Source organism: Ursus americanus, chromosome 3, assembly GCF_024610735.1.
Source record: "Ursus americanus isolate L20-20 chromosome 3, mUrsAme1.1.p, whole genome shotgun sequence".
Lineage (NCBI taxonomy): Eukaryota > Metazoa > Chordata > Mammalia > Carnivora > Ursidae > Ursus > Ursus americanus.
In genome coordinates, this window is record NC_142129.1 from 49,256,089 (window position 1) to 49,269,626 (window position 13,538).

The window sequence follows — 13,538 nt, forward strand, 5'->3', positions numbered from 1 at the left end:
TTTTTACATTCTAAAATTTGTTTGACATTTTGAGAATACTATGCCTAACTCTTTTGTGCGGGTTTAAAAAAAATGTTTTTTTAGCATAGCTAGCATGTATTGAATACTATTTTTTTCCTTCTCAAGAACTGACGCAAACACCAAAATATTTTTCATTCAAGCTCAAAGAAATGAAGCATTCTGTTTGTTTGGAATCTTAATTACCATGGCCCCAAACTTATCTAATTAGAACCTCCTTCATAATGAGGAAAATTATTTTCAAAGTTAATGCATTTGCAAACAGGAACATTGCTGTCTTTCCAGAATGAATTACCCACATTCCTTAAATACATAGTTTAGTTAAACACTCTAATTAATATTAGTACTTAAAACATGTGGGATTGGTTTCACTGATAAATCAAACTTTCCTTTGTTTTTGGACAGTATAAAAAGACCACGATTCCCCTCCTTGTAGACATCAGGCTGCACATAGAAACTTAATTCTGGATTCTGAACAAAATGAAAGTTATTTCATCAAAATGCTTTATTTTGGTGATTTTAGCCACTTCAAGCTTGCTAACATCGAACGTCTTCTGTACAGATGAATTAATGATGTCCAATCTTCACAGCAAAGAAAATTATGACAAATATTCTGAGGTAAGTTTTTTTACTCCAACATGACTAGCATTAACTATCTATTTGTCCTCAATCTAATGCTTTTGTATTTTATGAAGAGTAAGGAATCAGTTCGTTTGTGCTTTGTTATTTGTCCAACTGCAGCCTTCCACGATAGTGTGTTGATGTAACTTGTATTTTTTAACACAACAGCAGTCTGGCCTCTCTAATGACAATTTATGTACAGGATATGATACTTAGCAAGATAAGGTGCATTAATAATTTTCAATTGACTCAGAAGAACACGGTTGAAATAACTAGTTGCAAAAATAAGATCTGATACGTTTCACCTGAACATTTGAGTTGTCTTCAACTACAAACAAACAGACAAAAATACAAGGATTATATTTCCTGCTTACCGATGAGCCGGTAAATTTAGGGTCAATCTATATCTAAGTAAAGTATCTAATCCTTCGGTGGTGGAATTGCAGGTTCTGTTTTCTTCTTTATGCTTTTATATATTTTCCAAATTTGCTGAAATGAGTACGTATTACTTTTCACAATCAGAAAAACAATCATTTAAAAATCTTCGGAGAGACAAATTTTCATGGTAAAGCTAAATCTAATTAAATATTCGCTGTATTTTAAATGGTTCCTTTAAAGTTGGTATGTTAGTGGTGCAATAACCCACAAACCAGCCAGTGCTTTACTAAAAATGTCATTTGTATACTAATAAAAATATAATCAGTCCCTTAGAGCAGGGGTCTGCGTATGAGCAGGTAAGAAAGAAATACAACAGAGCCTCCTCTAACTCTACCCCAAAACCTGGCTAGCCTCTCTGTGCCCATGTATCCTCCACATTGGCATTTAAAAAGAGGAGACACAAGAGACGTGAAGAGGCAGTGGGAGGTTTCTCTAAAATCAAAATATAAAAATACATGAAATATTTCATAAACAACATGAATCAAAAACTGGAGAGTAACTGCAGTAAAATTAACTTTTGCCTCACTTCAATACTTTATTGTGCTCCTGCTGCTCAAACACATTGCTGTACTCACTATATGTATTTTATTAATATTTTATGGTTGTCTTACAATAGTCCAGGGAAAGAGAAACTGGACTGCTTTAAGAAACCTAATACAAACTATTTATTTAAAAATTCTGCATATGAAAACATATGCATAAGCTTTGTTTATGGCTTTAACAGTTCTGCAAACTAACGTCCAGATTTAAGTTAATTTGGGGTTTAAATCTATTGCCTAGAACAATAACTTATTTTATATTCATTTCTAATCATAGCCTGAAGGAGACCCTAAGGGGGAAAAGGAAAGAAGTCTCAGTTTTGAAGAACTAAAAGATTGGGGTCCAAAAACTGTCATTAAGATGAGTGCACCCACAGTCAACAAAATGCCACACTCGGCAGCCAACTTGCCACTGAGATTTGGGAGGACCATGGAAGAAGAAAGAAGCGCCGGGGTAATGGCCAACCTGCCTCTGAGATTTGGAAGAAATATAAAGGAAAGCATCTCAAGACATGTTCCTAATCTGCCCCAAAGATTTGGGAGAACAACAGCCAAAAGTGTCGCCAAGACACTGAGTGATTTGCTCCAACAATCCATGCATTCACCATCTGCCAGTGAGTTACTTTACTCCATGAACTGCCAGCCTCAAGAAATCCAGAGTCCTGATCAAAAACACCCATGGTAATTCCTGAAAACCAGTTAAAATGCATGGGCCATTATATATAGCTGGTACAGAAATGTTAAAAAGGATTACCTCTTTTCAAAAGAAGTTTCTATGAAAGTTAAGTTTCTTAGGAGGAAAAAAGCAAAGACAGGGAAATAAATACCTTAACTGAGAACTACAGAAGGCCAGCTATAAACATGACCAGAGGTAGAAAGTAACAAGGTGGCTTCCCCTAAGCCCCACGTCAGCATCAATCTCATTACTCTACAGCCACATACTGAGTAGGAAGATTTGATGACACGATTGGGAATTTAGGTCTATGACACATTGTCCAACATTCGATCTCTTTAATGTAAAAGGTCCAGGCATGAGGGAACTATCTGCAAGTACAAAGGAAGGAATCCCAAAACACCAGGTCTCAAATTCAGAAGGTTTTCTTCCTCAACACTAAATCAAAGTTTTTTTCTTTTTTCTGGATCTCATTTTATAAATGAGTTCTATTAAAATCATTGTTTGCATTAATAAGTATTAAGTTATCTACTATATACAAATCAGAGAGCAAGAGGTTCATAAAATTAATAGGCAACTTATTATTTTCTAGTAGAGTATATGTAAAAACAACAACAACAAATTCCTATAAACTAAAACATGACACTTTAATTAAGGCCTGTAGAAAGGAAGGCAGCAAGCTGTGACACCTTATAAGGGAGACCTTTTCAGAACATTTCGGGTTTATTTTTTACTATGGCTCTTATCCCTATCTGACATATGTTTAGGGTCCATTCCCCTTTACTAGAATTTCAGGTCCATAAATCCCATGCTTTTTGTCCACTGCATATCCCCAATGCCCATAAAAAAAGGGGGGCGGAAAGGGGAGTGTTTCTACATGCAGATATCTGGGAAAGTTTCATGAGTTAGACTTTGAAAGTTGACTCTGTTTTGAACATTCAGAGACTGGTGGGAGGAGAGAAGATACTTTCAGGCAAAGAGAGGAGTGTGAACAAGATGAGCCAAGAACAGCTGGGGTTCAGTTTGGCAAGAGCAGCAGGGGTACGAAGAGGAGAGGAAAGAAAGCAAGGAGGTTGGGGTAAGAGAAGAGAGTGCACTCAGGGCTGAGTAAAGGACTTTGGACATTACTCATCAAGGAAAGGAGAACCACTGACATTTCTGCTGAGGTCCTGAGATATTACATGGAGGTAGAATTCGGCAGCTCACCAGATGTTGGCAGTGGGACAGTCATGAGGGACAGGGATGAGTCAAGGCTAAGGTGGTAAGTCTGAGTACGTACCCATTACAAATTCAGGTTCTCGTCCACATTTCATTTATCTGAAGTGCAACACAATTCAACTCAAGTATAATTAAGCAATTAGGATCATGGCTAGTATTTTTATATATACTCATGCTATTGTTATGATGGATCAGAACATTTTGTACTGCTTATGTTTTAGGAGACTGGGATTCAAGAAAATAGATGATGCAGGACTGAAACAAGAAAAATAAGAAATCTGGAGCATGTCCCTAGAGATGATATAAAGCTGTGGTCTGTAATCTGCAAACAACTCTATAGTGAAGACACCAATGAGTGAAGAGTCACTGTACTCTTTTGATGGGTTATCACTAACAATAATTTTTCTTTGTCACTAGAGCTAGTATCTTAAAAGTTATTTAAAAAAACAATTCAAAGAATATTGTAATGTAAAGATGAAATAATTTTTGCCTAAATAAAAAGAACATGGCAACTACTTAAGAAGCCTCTGGTAATCGGGAGAGAGAGGGGGGCACAGAGGGGTGCTGAAGCCATATCATCATCTGATGTAAAAATCATAGACACCACCACATTGAAGTAAAAAATTAAAAAGAAGAGTACCCTGACAAATATTATTATGAAATTTAAATAATTTAAGAGAATAACATGGTTGACAAATGAACAAGAATAACAAATCACTTACAAACATGTTTTTATAAACCCATTTTTTCCATTGCATCATTTGTTAGTGATTCTATAATAGGTTGAAATTTTTCTAAAAGGAGAGATTTTTTTTTAAAAAAAAGGCAATTATTAGATACCTCTTTAAGTGTCTCCTCTTTCTATATCTGGAAATTTGCCTTCTGGTGTGTCTCTTTTCTCCTCATTTAATAGTCAAGTTTTTGATTTGCAGAAAAAATCTGGTCACTCCTAAACTAACAATTTATAAACACAGTACAGCACAACACAAATGCATAGTTATTGGACTTTGGTCATAAAAATATGAAGTCCCTAATTTATTATGGTTTATTGAACGGTCTCAAGTCCATAGGGTGCAAATAAGAAATGGTGTTATTTTCTCCTGTCCTGCCCCAGCTGTGCTGTGTTGAATCTCCTTTCCCTGCTGGGTAGTGATCCCTTAATGAGAGACCCTGGACAGACTCTATAACCTCCTTCGTCACTTCCTGATATTAAAAAACTCAGTCAAGTCCACAAGAAACAGACTCTTAACTACAGAGAACAAACGGATGGTTACCAGAAGGGAGGTGGGTGGGGGGATGGGTTAAATAGGTGTAGGGATTAAGGAGGGCACTTGTTGTGATGAGCACCAGCTGCTGTATGGACGTGTTGAATCACTATACTGTACACCTGAAACTAATATTACACTGTATGTTAACTAACTGGAATTAAAAAAAAAATTCAGTCAAGCTCAGTTAAAGATGCCAACCCTCAGACCCAAGGCAAAGCTTCCCCTCCCCCATTGCTGGCTGGGCCAGTGACTGGAAGGACCCGAACTGGTGAAAGGGGCATCTCTCTGCTCTTCCTCTCTTCCTTCCCTTCCTCATCTCAGAGGTAGGGTGGTAAGAGGCAAAATGGTAGGGCTCTGGAAAACAATCTCCTCCCCCATCTTCTCCAGGGTGTCCGAATGGGCAAAGGAGAGATGGGGATAAAGGATCAAGAGTAGCCTTTTTGTCTTCTCTATATAGTGTGGCTGCTTCTACAAATAAGTTCCCTCAGGTCACTGACCTGAGAGACCTGGATGCTATTTGATCTCTTCCAACTACCGTTACCTCATCTGGACTCCCCACAGCTTCTTATTGCCAGAAGGAAAGGCTAAGGCCAACCACCTTCTAGCGTCCACCTGATCCACAGAAAATGCATTCATCCTTGTATGCCAAGGGCTGGAATACATGCTGCCCCATTTGTCTCCAACCCTCTTTGCCCTGCTTAGGAGGGGCAGGGGCAGATCAGTAAGTCTACTGCCTAAGCAAACAGCCAGTCAGAAGTGAACTGCCAGTGCCCACTTCATGCCCCGGCTTTCCATAGGGGTTTTCTAGAAACTTCTCTTGTTTGGCTTCAGGGTGAGGAGCCACTGCAGCAGGGCCTCCTGCTGGCCAGCCTCTCATACACAACTGGGAGGGGCTGCTGTGGTTCTACCACCTCTTTGTAAACCTTGAAGGGGTGTCTGGCCCCCTCCATCCACAGTTTTCATTATAATGTTACGTATTTGGGGACCTTTGTGTCAAATTCAGGTTTGGTCCCTAGTCGCCAATTCTGAGCAACAGAAGTATCATGTGACGTCCTGATACACTAATAAAGAAATAAACAAAAGGCCATTTGATCCCTTGATACTATATGACATGGGGAAATTTCTTGTCATGTAACATGGAGTTCTTTACCTAAACCCTTGAAATACATGGAAAGTGTCAGGTGAATAACCAGCTGCCAGCTGTCCCCTTACCTACTTGGCTTGCTCTGTGTTAGCCCCTCATCACTCACCAGAACCTTCGCCAGCTTCTATAAGAAACCATTCATTAAGGGAGTTAGCAATTTTGCTAAGGATTTGTGGGATCTTGAGGAAGGGACCACATTGCAGAGCGTTTCACTGAAAAAGTCTCAATTGGACAAGCCTCTTCTCCGGAGTATCTTTTTAACTGGACAACTAGTAGGTTCCCCTCCTTCCTCACCCCAGGGTAGCTTCATGGATGTGCAACCCATGTAGTCACGCAGGGCCCTTGCTTGGTTAAATGCTCTGTTGTCACTTTCTTGAAATTCATATTAAATTTGAACAAGGGGCCAGTATTTTTATTTTGCATTGGACCCCTCAAATTATGTAACTTGTCCTGTTCCCCCAGACTTGTCCCTTCTGTCTCTTCCTACACTTCTAGTATTCCATCCCTCCCCATGTTTATTAATCAGAGTAGCTCCCACTTTCCAGAGGAAACCCAAGGGCCAGCCAGTCACATGGGCCTGGGAGGTCTGCTTATATCCTACAGCGGGTATCAATATAACTGCACAACTTGTAAGATGTGGTCAAATGCAAATTTATTTTTGCATCCCACTACCTGCTTTAAAATGTAAGGGACAGGGAAGAGGGCATACAGCAATTTTCCCCTGGCCCTGGATGGATGCTTAGACAGATGTCATGAACCTCACAGCTCTTGAGTGATGTCAGACCCTTGGTCTGTCTAAGTCAAAAATGTGGTGTCTCAATTCCATTGCAATCAGCGTTTCAGTCTGTGTTCAGCCATCCATTCATTTGTTCTCCACTGTTCCCACGGAGGGCCTGAGTGTGGGGTCAGTACTGTACTCAACTTCTGCCTCTCTTCTAGGCTCACCTGATTCCTCACTCTCTGGCTACTTTGTCAGAAGACAGTTTGAGATGAAAGGCAAGAGAACAGGACAGTTCTTACCAGGATGGATGGATTCACCTCTGGGACCCATTGCTGAGCCCTCTCCCTCCAACTTCTGTTTCCCATAATACCTTTCAATCCCCAAGTTGGCCTCAGCTCCCGCCCTAGGACAGAGCCACCCTCTCCACACACACCCATTTCCCCTCTGAAGGGCCTCTTCAATAGGACTCCAGATGGTTCTCACAAACCTCTCTTTTTATATATATATATATTTTATTTATTTATTTGACAGAGAGAGAGACAACGAGAGAGGGAACACAAGCAGGGGGAGTGGGAGAGGGAGAAGCAGGCTTCCTGCTTAGCAGGGAGCCCAATGCGGGGCTCGATCCCAGAACGCTGGGATCATGACCTGAGCCAAAGGTAGACGCTTAACGACTGAGCCACTCAGGTGCCCCTCACAAACCTCTCTTTAGCAAAGTCTGGTCACACACGGTTCACCCTCCACACCTCCAATACACCTGTGCTATCCTGCTGCCCCCAGAAGCTTTAGCGTTTTGGCCTAGAGTTGGGCAGCAGCCCTTTGTTTCTCTCAACCACATGGAACACATTTCTTCATCATATGGAAGCCCCTCCCTGGTGACGAGTAAGAAACAGTAATCTCCAACACCTGGGTATGGGAAGGGGGCATTCAGAGCAAGCAAAGCTCTCCAAAGAAATCTCTTCATAAACCCAGATCCTACCCCTTTATAGTCTCCACGTAGGTAAGGGGGTTGGGGATTAGTGGAACCTCTTTCCAAACACTTCCTTCAGAGCCTGCAAATGGTGATCTCGCTTTGGAATTTTATGTCTGTTAGATTTTGTTGCTCGGTTAAACCTTCATTTTTGACATCCTTTGCAACAGTGATGGATCTCTCCTTATAAGGAATGCTTACAGATGCTAAAAATGACATTTTCTCTGAATCATTACACATATATGTGCATTTTTCAGCATTCTTGGGTAAATTCTCAGTGGTGTTTGTGATCTCCATAAAGTTTAAGAATCACTGCAAAAGATTTTTGTTTCTATTACTTTAAATTAACATCTAATTCAGTTTATAAGTACTTGTTATCTGATTAGACAATTAAGTGCAGGGAACGTAATGCCAAAACAATCAGAATCACTCAAGTGGTTTAACCTGATCTTCCTCCAAATTCTGACTTTTTACAGTAGCATAAAATGGAAGGGACATGTAACTATGCCCTTCTCCTTAATGTGCTTTCCTAGGCACATTCCCAAAATATCCCATTCTCTACCTCTCCTCCTCTCTTCCAACACTGCCCTTCTTTCCCAAGGCTATTCCATTTGGATTGGTCCTGACCTAAGCCTCAGTCAGCCTATAAACGTGAGCAAAGTGTAGGGGCTTCAGGAAAGCTGGGGTTGACAACATCAACGATTTTCATGGAAAGCGACTTCCATGTGATCTCAGGTCCACATTTCATACATCATACTATGACAATGACCTTGAGAAATACAAAAAGGAAAAAAAATGTACTGACTCTGAGACCAATTTCTCAGTGAGAAAAATGAAAGGTCAGTGTTCATCTAAGTATGACCAACAAAATGAAATAGGCACGAGAGGTGAGAGCACTGGCCTCCACTTACTTCACGTGTGTTTTCTCTTTGTTTGTCCTGAAGCTCTTCCTGCAGACGTTATGTGACACTCTTCCTTTGGAATGAATCCTATTATTTAATGAACACGCCAAACTACACGTTATTCCTAGAAATGCACACTTTCATGTTTCTGTACCTCTCCCGGGCTAATAGTGACGATTTACTGTTAGGATAACTATGTCTGGCTTAATATCTAATGCTGTTGCAACTATTTCTGTAGTGTTCATCTTTATACATGAGAAGTAAACTCAGAAAGAACTTTCTGAAGAAATATGAGCTGAGAAGTGGGCAAAACTGAGACCTGACTTCCACATTTGTGCTCTTCCTCTTCCGTCCACCATCCTGTCCACCACCCCACAACTACTTCCCCCCGGCCCTCAAACATTTGAAGCATTCAGGAAACATTTGTTGAATTAAGCTTTAAAAAAAGAAATCACAAGTGCACTGGAGCCCAGGAATAAATCCCCAGTGTTTTAGAACACTATATACAGATTTTATAAGGAGGGAGGGAGGGAAGGAAGGAAGACACAAAGACCACAGATGCCTGGACAGCTTTAACTTCACTGTTCCTTAAGGTATCTACCTCAAGAGCAGGTAAGGAGATGCCTACCTTATCACAAATGAAAGACTATAAAGGGTAAAAACATCACAGAATAAACTCTAAAGAAACATCAACTAGTCATTTTTTTTCCCCCATAGCAGACCAAGTGCTCTTGATGATGATGAAACTCAACTATCAGTTTCTGCTTCGGTGGGAGAACTGAACTGGTCAAGAGAGCTGCTAGCATATGTAGTCATTGGCAAGTGGAGAGCGGGAAAAGGCCTTAATAGGTAGACTTGGCCCGATAGGTCTTTCACTACCTGGGCTATTTGCCGCCTCACACAGATCTCATTCGTGAACCAGAACAAAGCAGTAAAGGCATTAAAATCAATCAGGAGGAAGTGTGCCCCAGCCCACCGAGCCCAGTGACATGGCTCACAGGAGTATCCAGGTGTCATAGCCTTGACATTCCTCTCACCTAGACTGATGTTTGTTACTAATCACTCTGCTTTTTGGAGTCAGGCTTGAGTTAGAAAAACATTATGTGGTGAATGTCTGTCCCTCTTTATTATAGCCAATGTTTATCTTAACTTACTATGTATTAATTTGGCCCTGAGTTCCTAAAATGCTTTTTAGGTACTGCACATTTTATTCATTTTTGTTAGAAGTATTTAAAAAAATCAGGGAGATTTCACTTGTCTTTTTTATGTATCCTTTTTATTGTGGTAAAGTGTACACAACATACAATTTACCAGCTTAAGCATTTAAGTGTACAACTCAGTGGCATTGAGTACATATCTTGTCTTTTTAAATAGTTTGGCACTCTTCTCTAATTACACTCACACTCTTAATACCTAAATAGCCACATCCAAAGCTTTAGCATGATTTTGCCTGCCAAAAAGCTCCTATAACAACAAGACTGATGTTTTTAGAGATGCCGACTCTGACAGACTCTTACATTATTTAGGAATGTCAAATTTTTCACCAGAACATTAAGTTTTTTCTGTCTTCCCTTTAAGCTTGTCTTGAAAGGGGGTTATTGTCACTAATCTTTTTTCTTCCTGAACTACTTTATCATCTCACCAGCTCATAATATATTGGTTTCATCTGGGACCAGAGCTAGTGCTTCTCTGGAAATATCTGGAACAGTAAAGGTCTCTGTTAGCATTCAGCTATGAGGAGACTTTTATTTCAGAGAAGTAATGAAAATTATCCTAAGAAATAAAGAATGGTCAACAGTCATCCATATGCTTGCTATTTTATAGCACTTTTCTTTGAACCTCAGGGCTCTAACACATTCTTCTTAATAGCCTATTTTTGTCTTTCATTTATCATGAAGTTTTCCTCTCATAATATAACACTAAGATAATATGCTTAATCCTATGCTTAGGAAATGGAAGGGATTATCACCCATTAGTCTCTTCCTACATATAAGACCTATGAAAGGAGTTAAACAGGAAAACCACTATTAGAATCAGGAGTGGAATTAAATTATAATGAGATCAATGTCAAATTAATACTCTCTGCATAGAGGTAGAGAAATATTATTTTAATCCTGAAAAACAATTCTCTCAAAATTTATTTCTCCCTAGATTTCTAGGAATTAGTACATTGTGGTTAATAAAACATAAAACTATCGTTTCTTTCTTAAAATATACAACCATAGTAATTAGCTACAGAAATGCACCCACGTAATTTTCAAACCGCTTTTAAAATATGAAATATGTAGCTTTTCCCATGCAATTTAAAGCACTGAAACATAACCGATATTGCAAAATCACTTTTAACCACTAGAGGGCAGAAAATGCTCCGCATTTGTACTTAACCAATTTTTTTTTAAAGATTTTATTTGAGAGAGAATGAGCAAGAGAGAGTGCCCACGAGAGCGAGGTGAGGGGCTGAGGGAGAAGCAGAGGGCTCAGGGATCATGACCTGAGGGAAAAGCACACACTTAACCGACTAAGCCACCCAGGCGCCCCTGTAACTTAACCAATTTTAAATTCTTACACCAAAAACAACAATCACCACCACCACCACAAAAAGCCTTTAAGAGCCTCTTGTTTTATACTGTACAGTATGCTGTACACTTAAGGCTCAGTTAACAACTTAAAAATTTTAAACTAATGTACAATCACCTCAATTCAACAGTTTTTAGGAGGCAAAAGTAAGCATTTTTGCAGCCTCAGTCTAGCTATGAGTTAAGGATGATTAGCATCAGAGAATTAGTACATCCTTAAGGAAAAGCGGAGTACTTTATCTTTTTTTAAGTTTTATTTATTTAAGTAATCTCTTTACCCACATGGGGCTCAAACTCATGACCCTGAGATCAAAAGTCACAAGCACCTCTGACTTAGCCAGCCAGGCATCCAGAAAAGCAGAGTACTTTAAAAACCAAAACAAAACAAAATAGCACCCACTGAGAATCAGCAAGATTCTATGTTAAAATATCTGCAATGAAATTCAAAGGTTGTATTTATTATAAAATTGAAATAGTCACTCAAGTCACAAAGTGATCAAATACTAAAATATTTACATTAGACCCTTTCTCTCTTTTTTAAGATTTTATTTATTTTTAGAGAGAGAGAGAGAGAGAGAAGCCAGGAAAGGAGCAGAGGGAGAGGTACAAGCTGAGCCCAGAGCTCAACGGGGGTGCTTGATCCCACAACCCTGAGATCATGCCCTGAGCTGAAATCAAGAGTCAGATGCTCAACCGACTGAGGCACCGAGGCAACCCAAGACCCTTTAATTCCTGTATGTACCTTCTTTTACCCCAAACCAACTATAGATTTACTTCCGGCCAAGATGTTTTTAGTCTCCTCTTAATATATCTTTTTGATCTAATTAACTTTTGTTTCCCTCCCAATTAAGCCATTTGCATTTCAGTAATTAAAGCATTACTCTGTCTGATTAGAAACCACAACCTCTCCACTTTTTCACTCTCATTAATTAAAATGCATCATGTTAAATTAAGCCATTTGGATTTCAGTCTGGGTGGGTGACATTTTAACAATCGCCCCCTCAACCTTCTCTCTGTCAATCTTGGCCCTGTCCTACATCATAGGACGGCGAGAGTGCAATGGCACTCCTCCTGATAGAGGAATGGGGCAGGCATGGAGCCAGGGACTATACATCACTGAAGTCAGCGATTTCTCTGATGCATGAGCCTTTCACTTGCCAATCAAACCAGTAAGGCTTTTACCTTGTAGGGTTATGCATGACCTTACTCAAGACACTAAATCATTTCTGAAGTCTTGTTTCTTACCCTAAGCAAACCTGTTCTTCCCACTTTTCAGGTCTATGAGCACTGTTCACTCTAATACTAATAAACACAGCAAAGTGGTAGAGAAAAGCTGAGGGGTAGGACACCATGGAGGTGTCACTACTTTCAGACTAATGAAAGCAACATGCTTCTAAAATCAAGGCTAGTCAGAGAAGAGAAAGGCTTCTGTGTTATTACCTATTGGTGGAAGTTACAAACTGGCAAGTTTGCAAGGAACTTCTAACAATTAAATCTGCCCAGTTATTGATCTGACTAACATAAGCTATGGAAATCACAGACATCACTTCTGCACGGCCTGTGAAGTTACACTAATTCCAAGACTTCCAAACTTTATGAGTCTTCTTTTAAGATTAATTTTATGTTCAGAAAGAAATAGGTGTATAAAGTTTAAGAAGTCAAAAGAATTCTACAGGATTTGTATTAGGGTGACTGCATCCCAGTTTTCCAGGGATAGTTCTAATTTAGGCTTATTATCCTATTGTAATTTTAATAGTGCCCCCCTTTCACCCATAAAAATGTTCCAACTGGATGAAAATTACTGTCAAGCCCAACCTCATCCACTCCCAATTTCTATTCCCCAGAAGCAAGTACTTTCAACATGTTTAGGATTTTTTCTATATGGTGTCAAATTTCTAAACAAACAAGCATGACTATACATTGGCATCAGTTAAAAATTACCTTTGAATTCAAAGACAGGGATGAGGTTGCGGGGGTGGGGGGGTGGGAATCACTGACTTAAACAAATTGACAGAGATTCCTGGAGGCACATTGTTTGAAGATTTACTAATCTAAGAATAACTTTTCTTCCTTCACACTGTTGGGACTTTATATCCACCCAAATTCTCAACGAAGTGTAGGGATAGGAAAAGTAATGTCAGGCCATTTGTGCTCCAAAGGTGCCCAGAGGGTTACCAGTCAAGGTTTTGTCAGGCTGGACCACCTTTCTCCCTCTGCCCAGTCCTGCTTCCTTTCCTCCCTTCCACAGGTGTTGGTCTTTAACAAACATCTTGAACCCCAAACTCCCTGTCAGCATCTGCTTCCAGAAAACCTCATCTACAGCAAATAGGCAATATGGTTCAAAACTCAAAAGGTGCAAAAAGAGAATACGGTAAACCACCTCTGTCCCTCCACTGAGTTCAGTTACTAGTTCCCCTTCCCAAGGTCAATCAATATAATATGGCCAGGTT

General features: G+C 39.7%; 1 protein-coding gene across 1 annotated transcript; it reads left to right on the forward strand.

Moving 5' to 3' along the window:
• Window positions 1–470: 470 nt before the first annotated feature.
• Window positions 471–4,053, forward strand: NPVF (neuropeptide VF precursor). Its single transcript, XM_045793004.2, has 3 exons — window positions 471–636; window positions 1,894–2,297; window positions 3,729–4,053. The coding sequence occupies exons 1-3, from the start codon at window positions 499–501 to the stop codon at window positions 3,778–3,780; spliced, it is 594 nt and encodes a 197-aa protein (XP_045648960.1). The 5' UTR covers window positions 471–498; the 3' UTR covers window positions 3,781–4,053.
• Window positions 4,054–13,538: the final 9,485 nt, after the last annotated feature.

Excerpts from the sequence above, each read along its gene's own strand:
- NPVF (XM_045793004.2), top strand. The coding sequence starts at position 499 with ATGAAAGTTATTTCATCAAAATGCTTTATTTTGGTGATTTTAGCCACT. Across the intron at positions 637-1,893 it reads ATTATGACAAATATTCTGAG|CCTGAAGGAGACCCTAAGGG; the intron begins GTAAGTTTTTTT and ends TTCTAATCATAG. Across the intron at positions 2,298-3,728 it reads CCTGATCAAAAACACCCATG|GAGACTGGGATTCAAGAAAA; the intron begins GTAATTCCTGAA and ends CTTATGTTTTAG.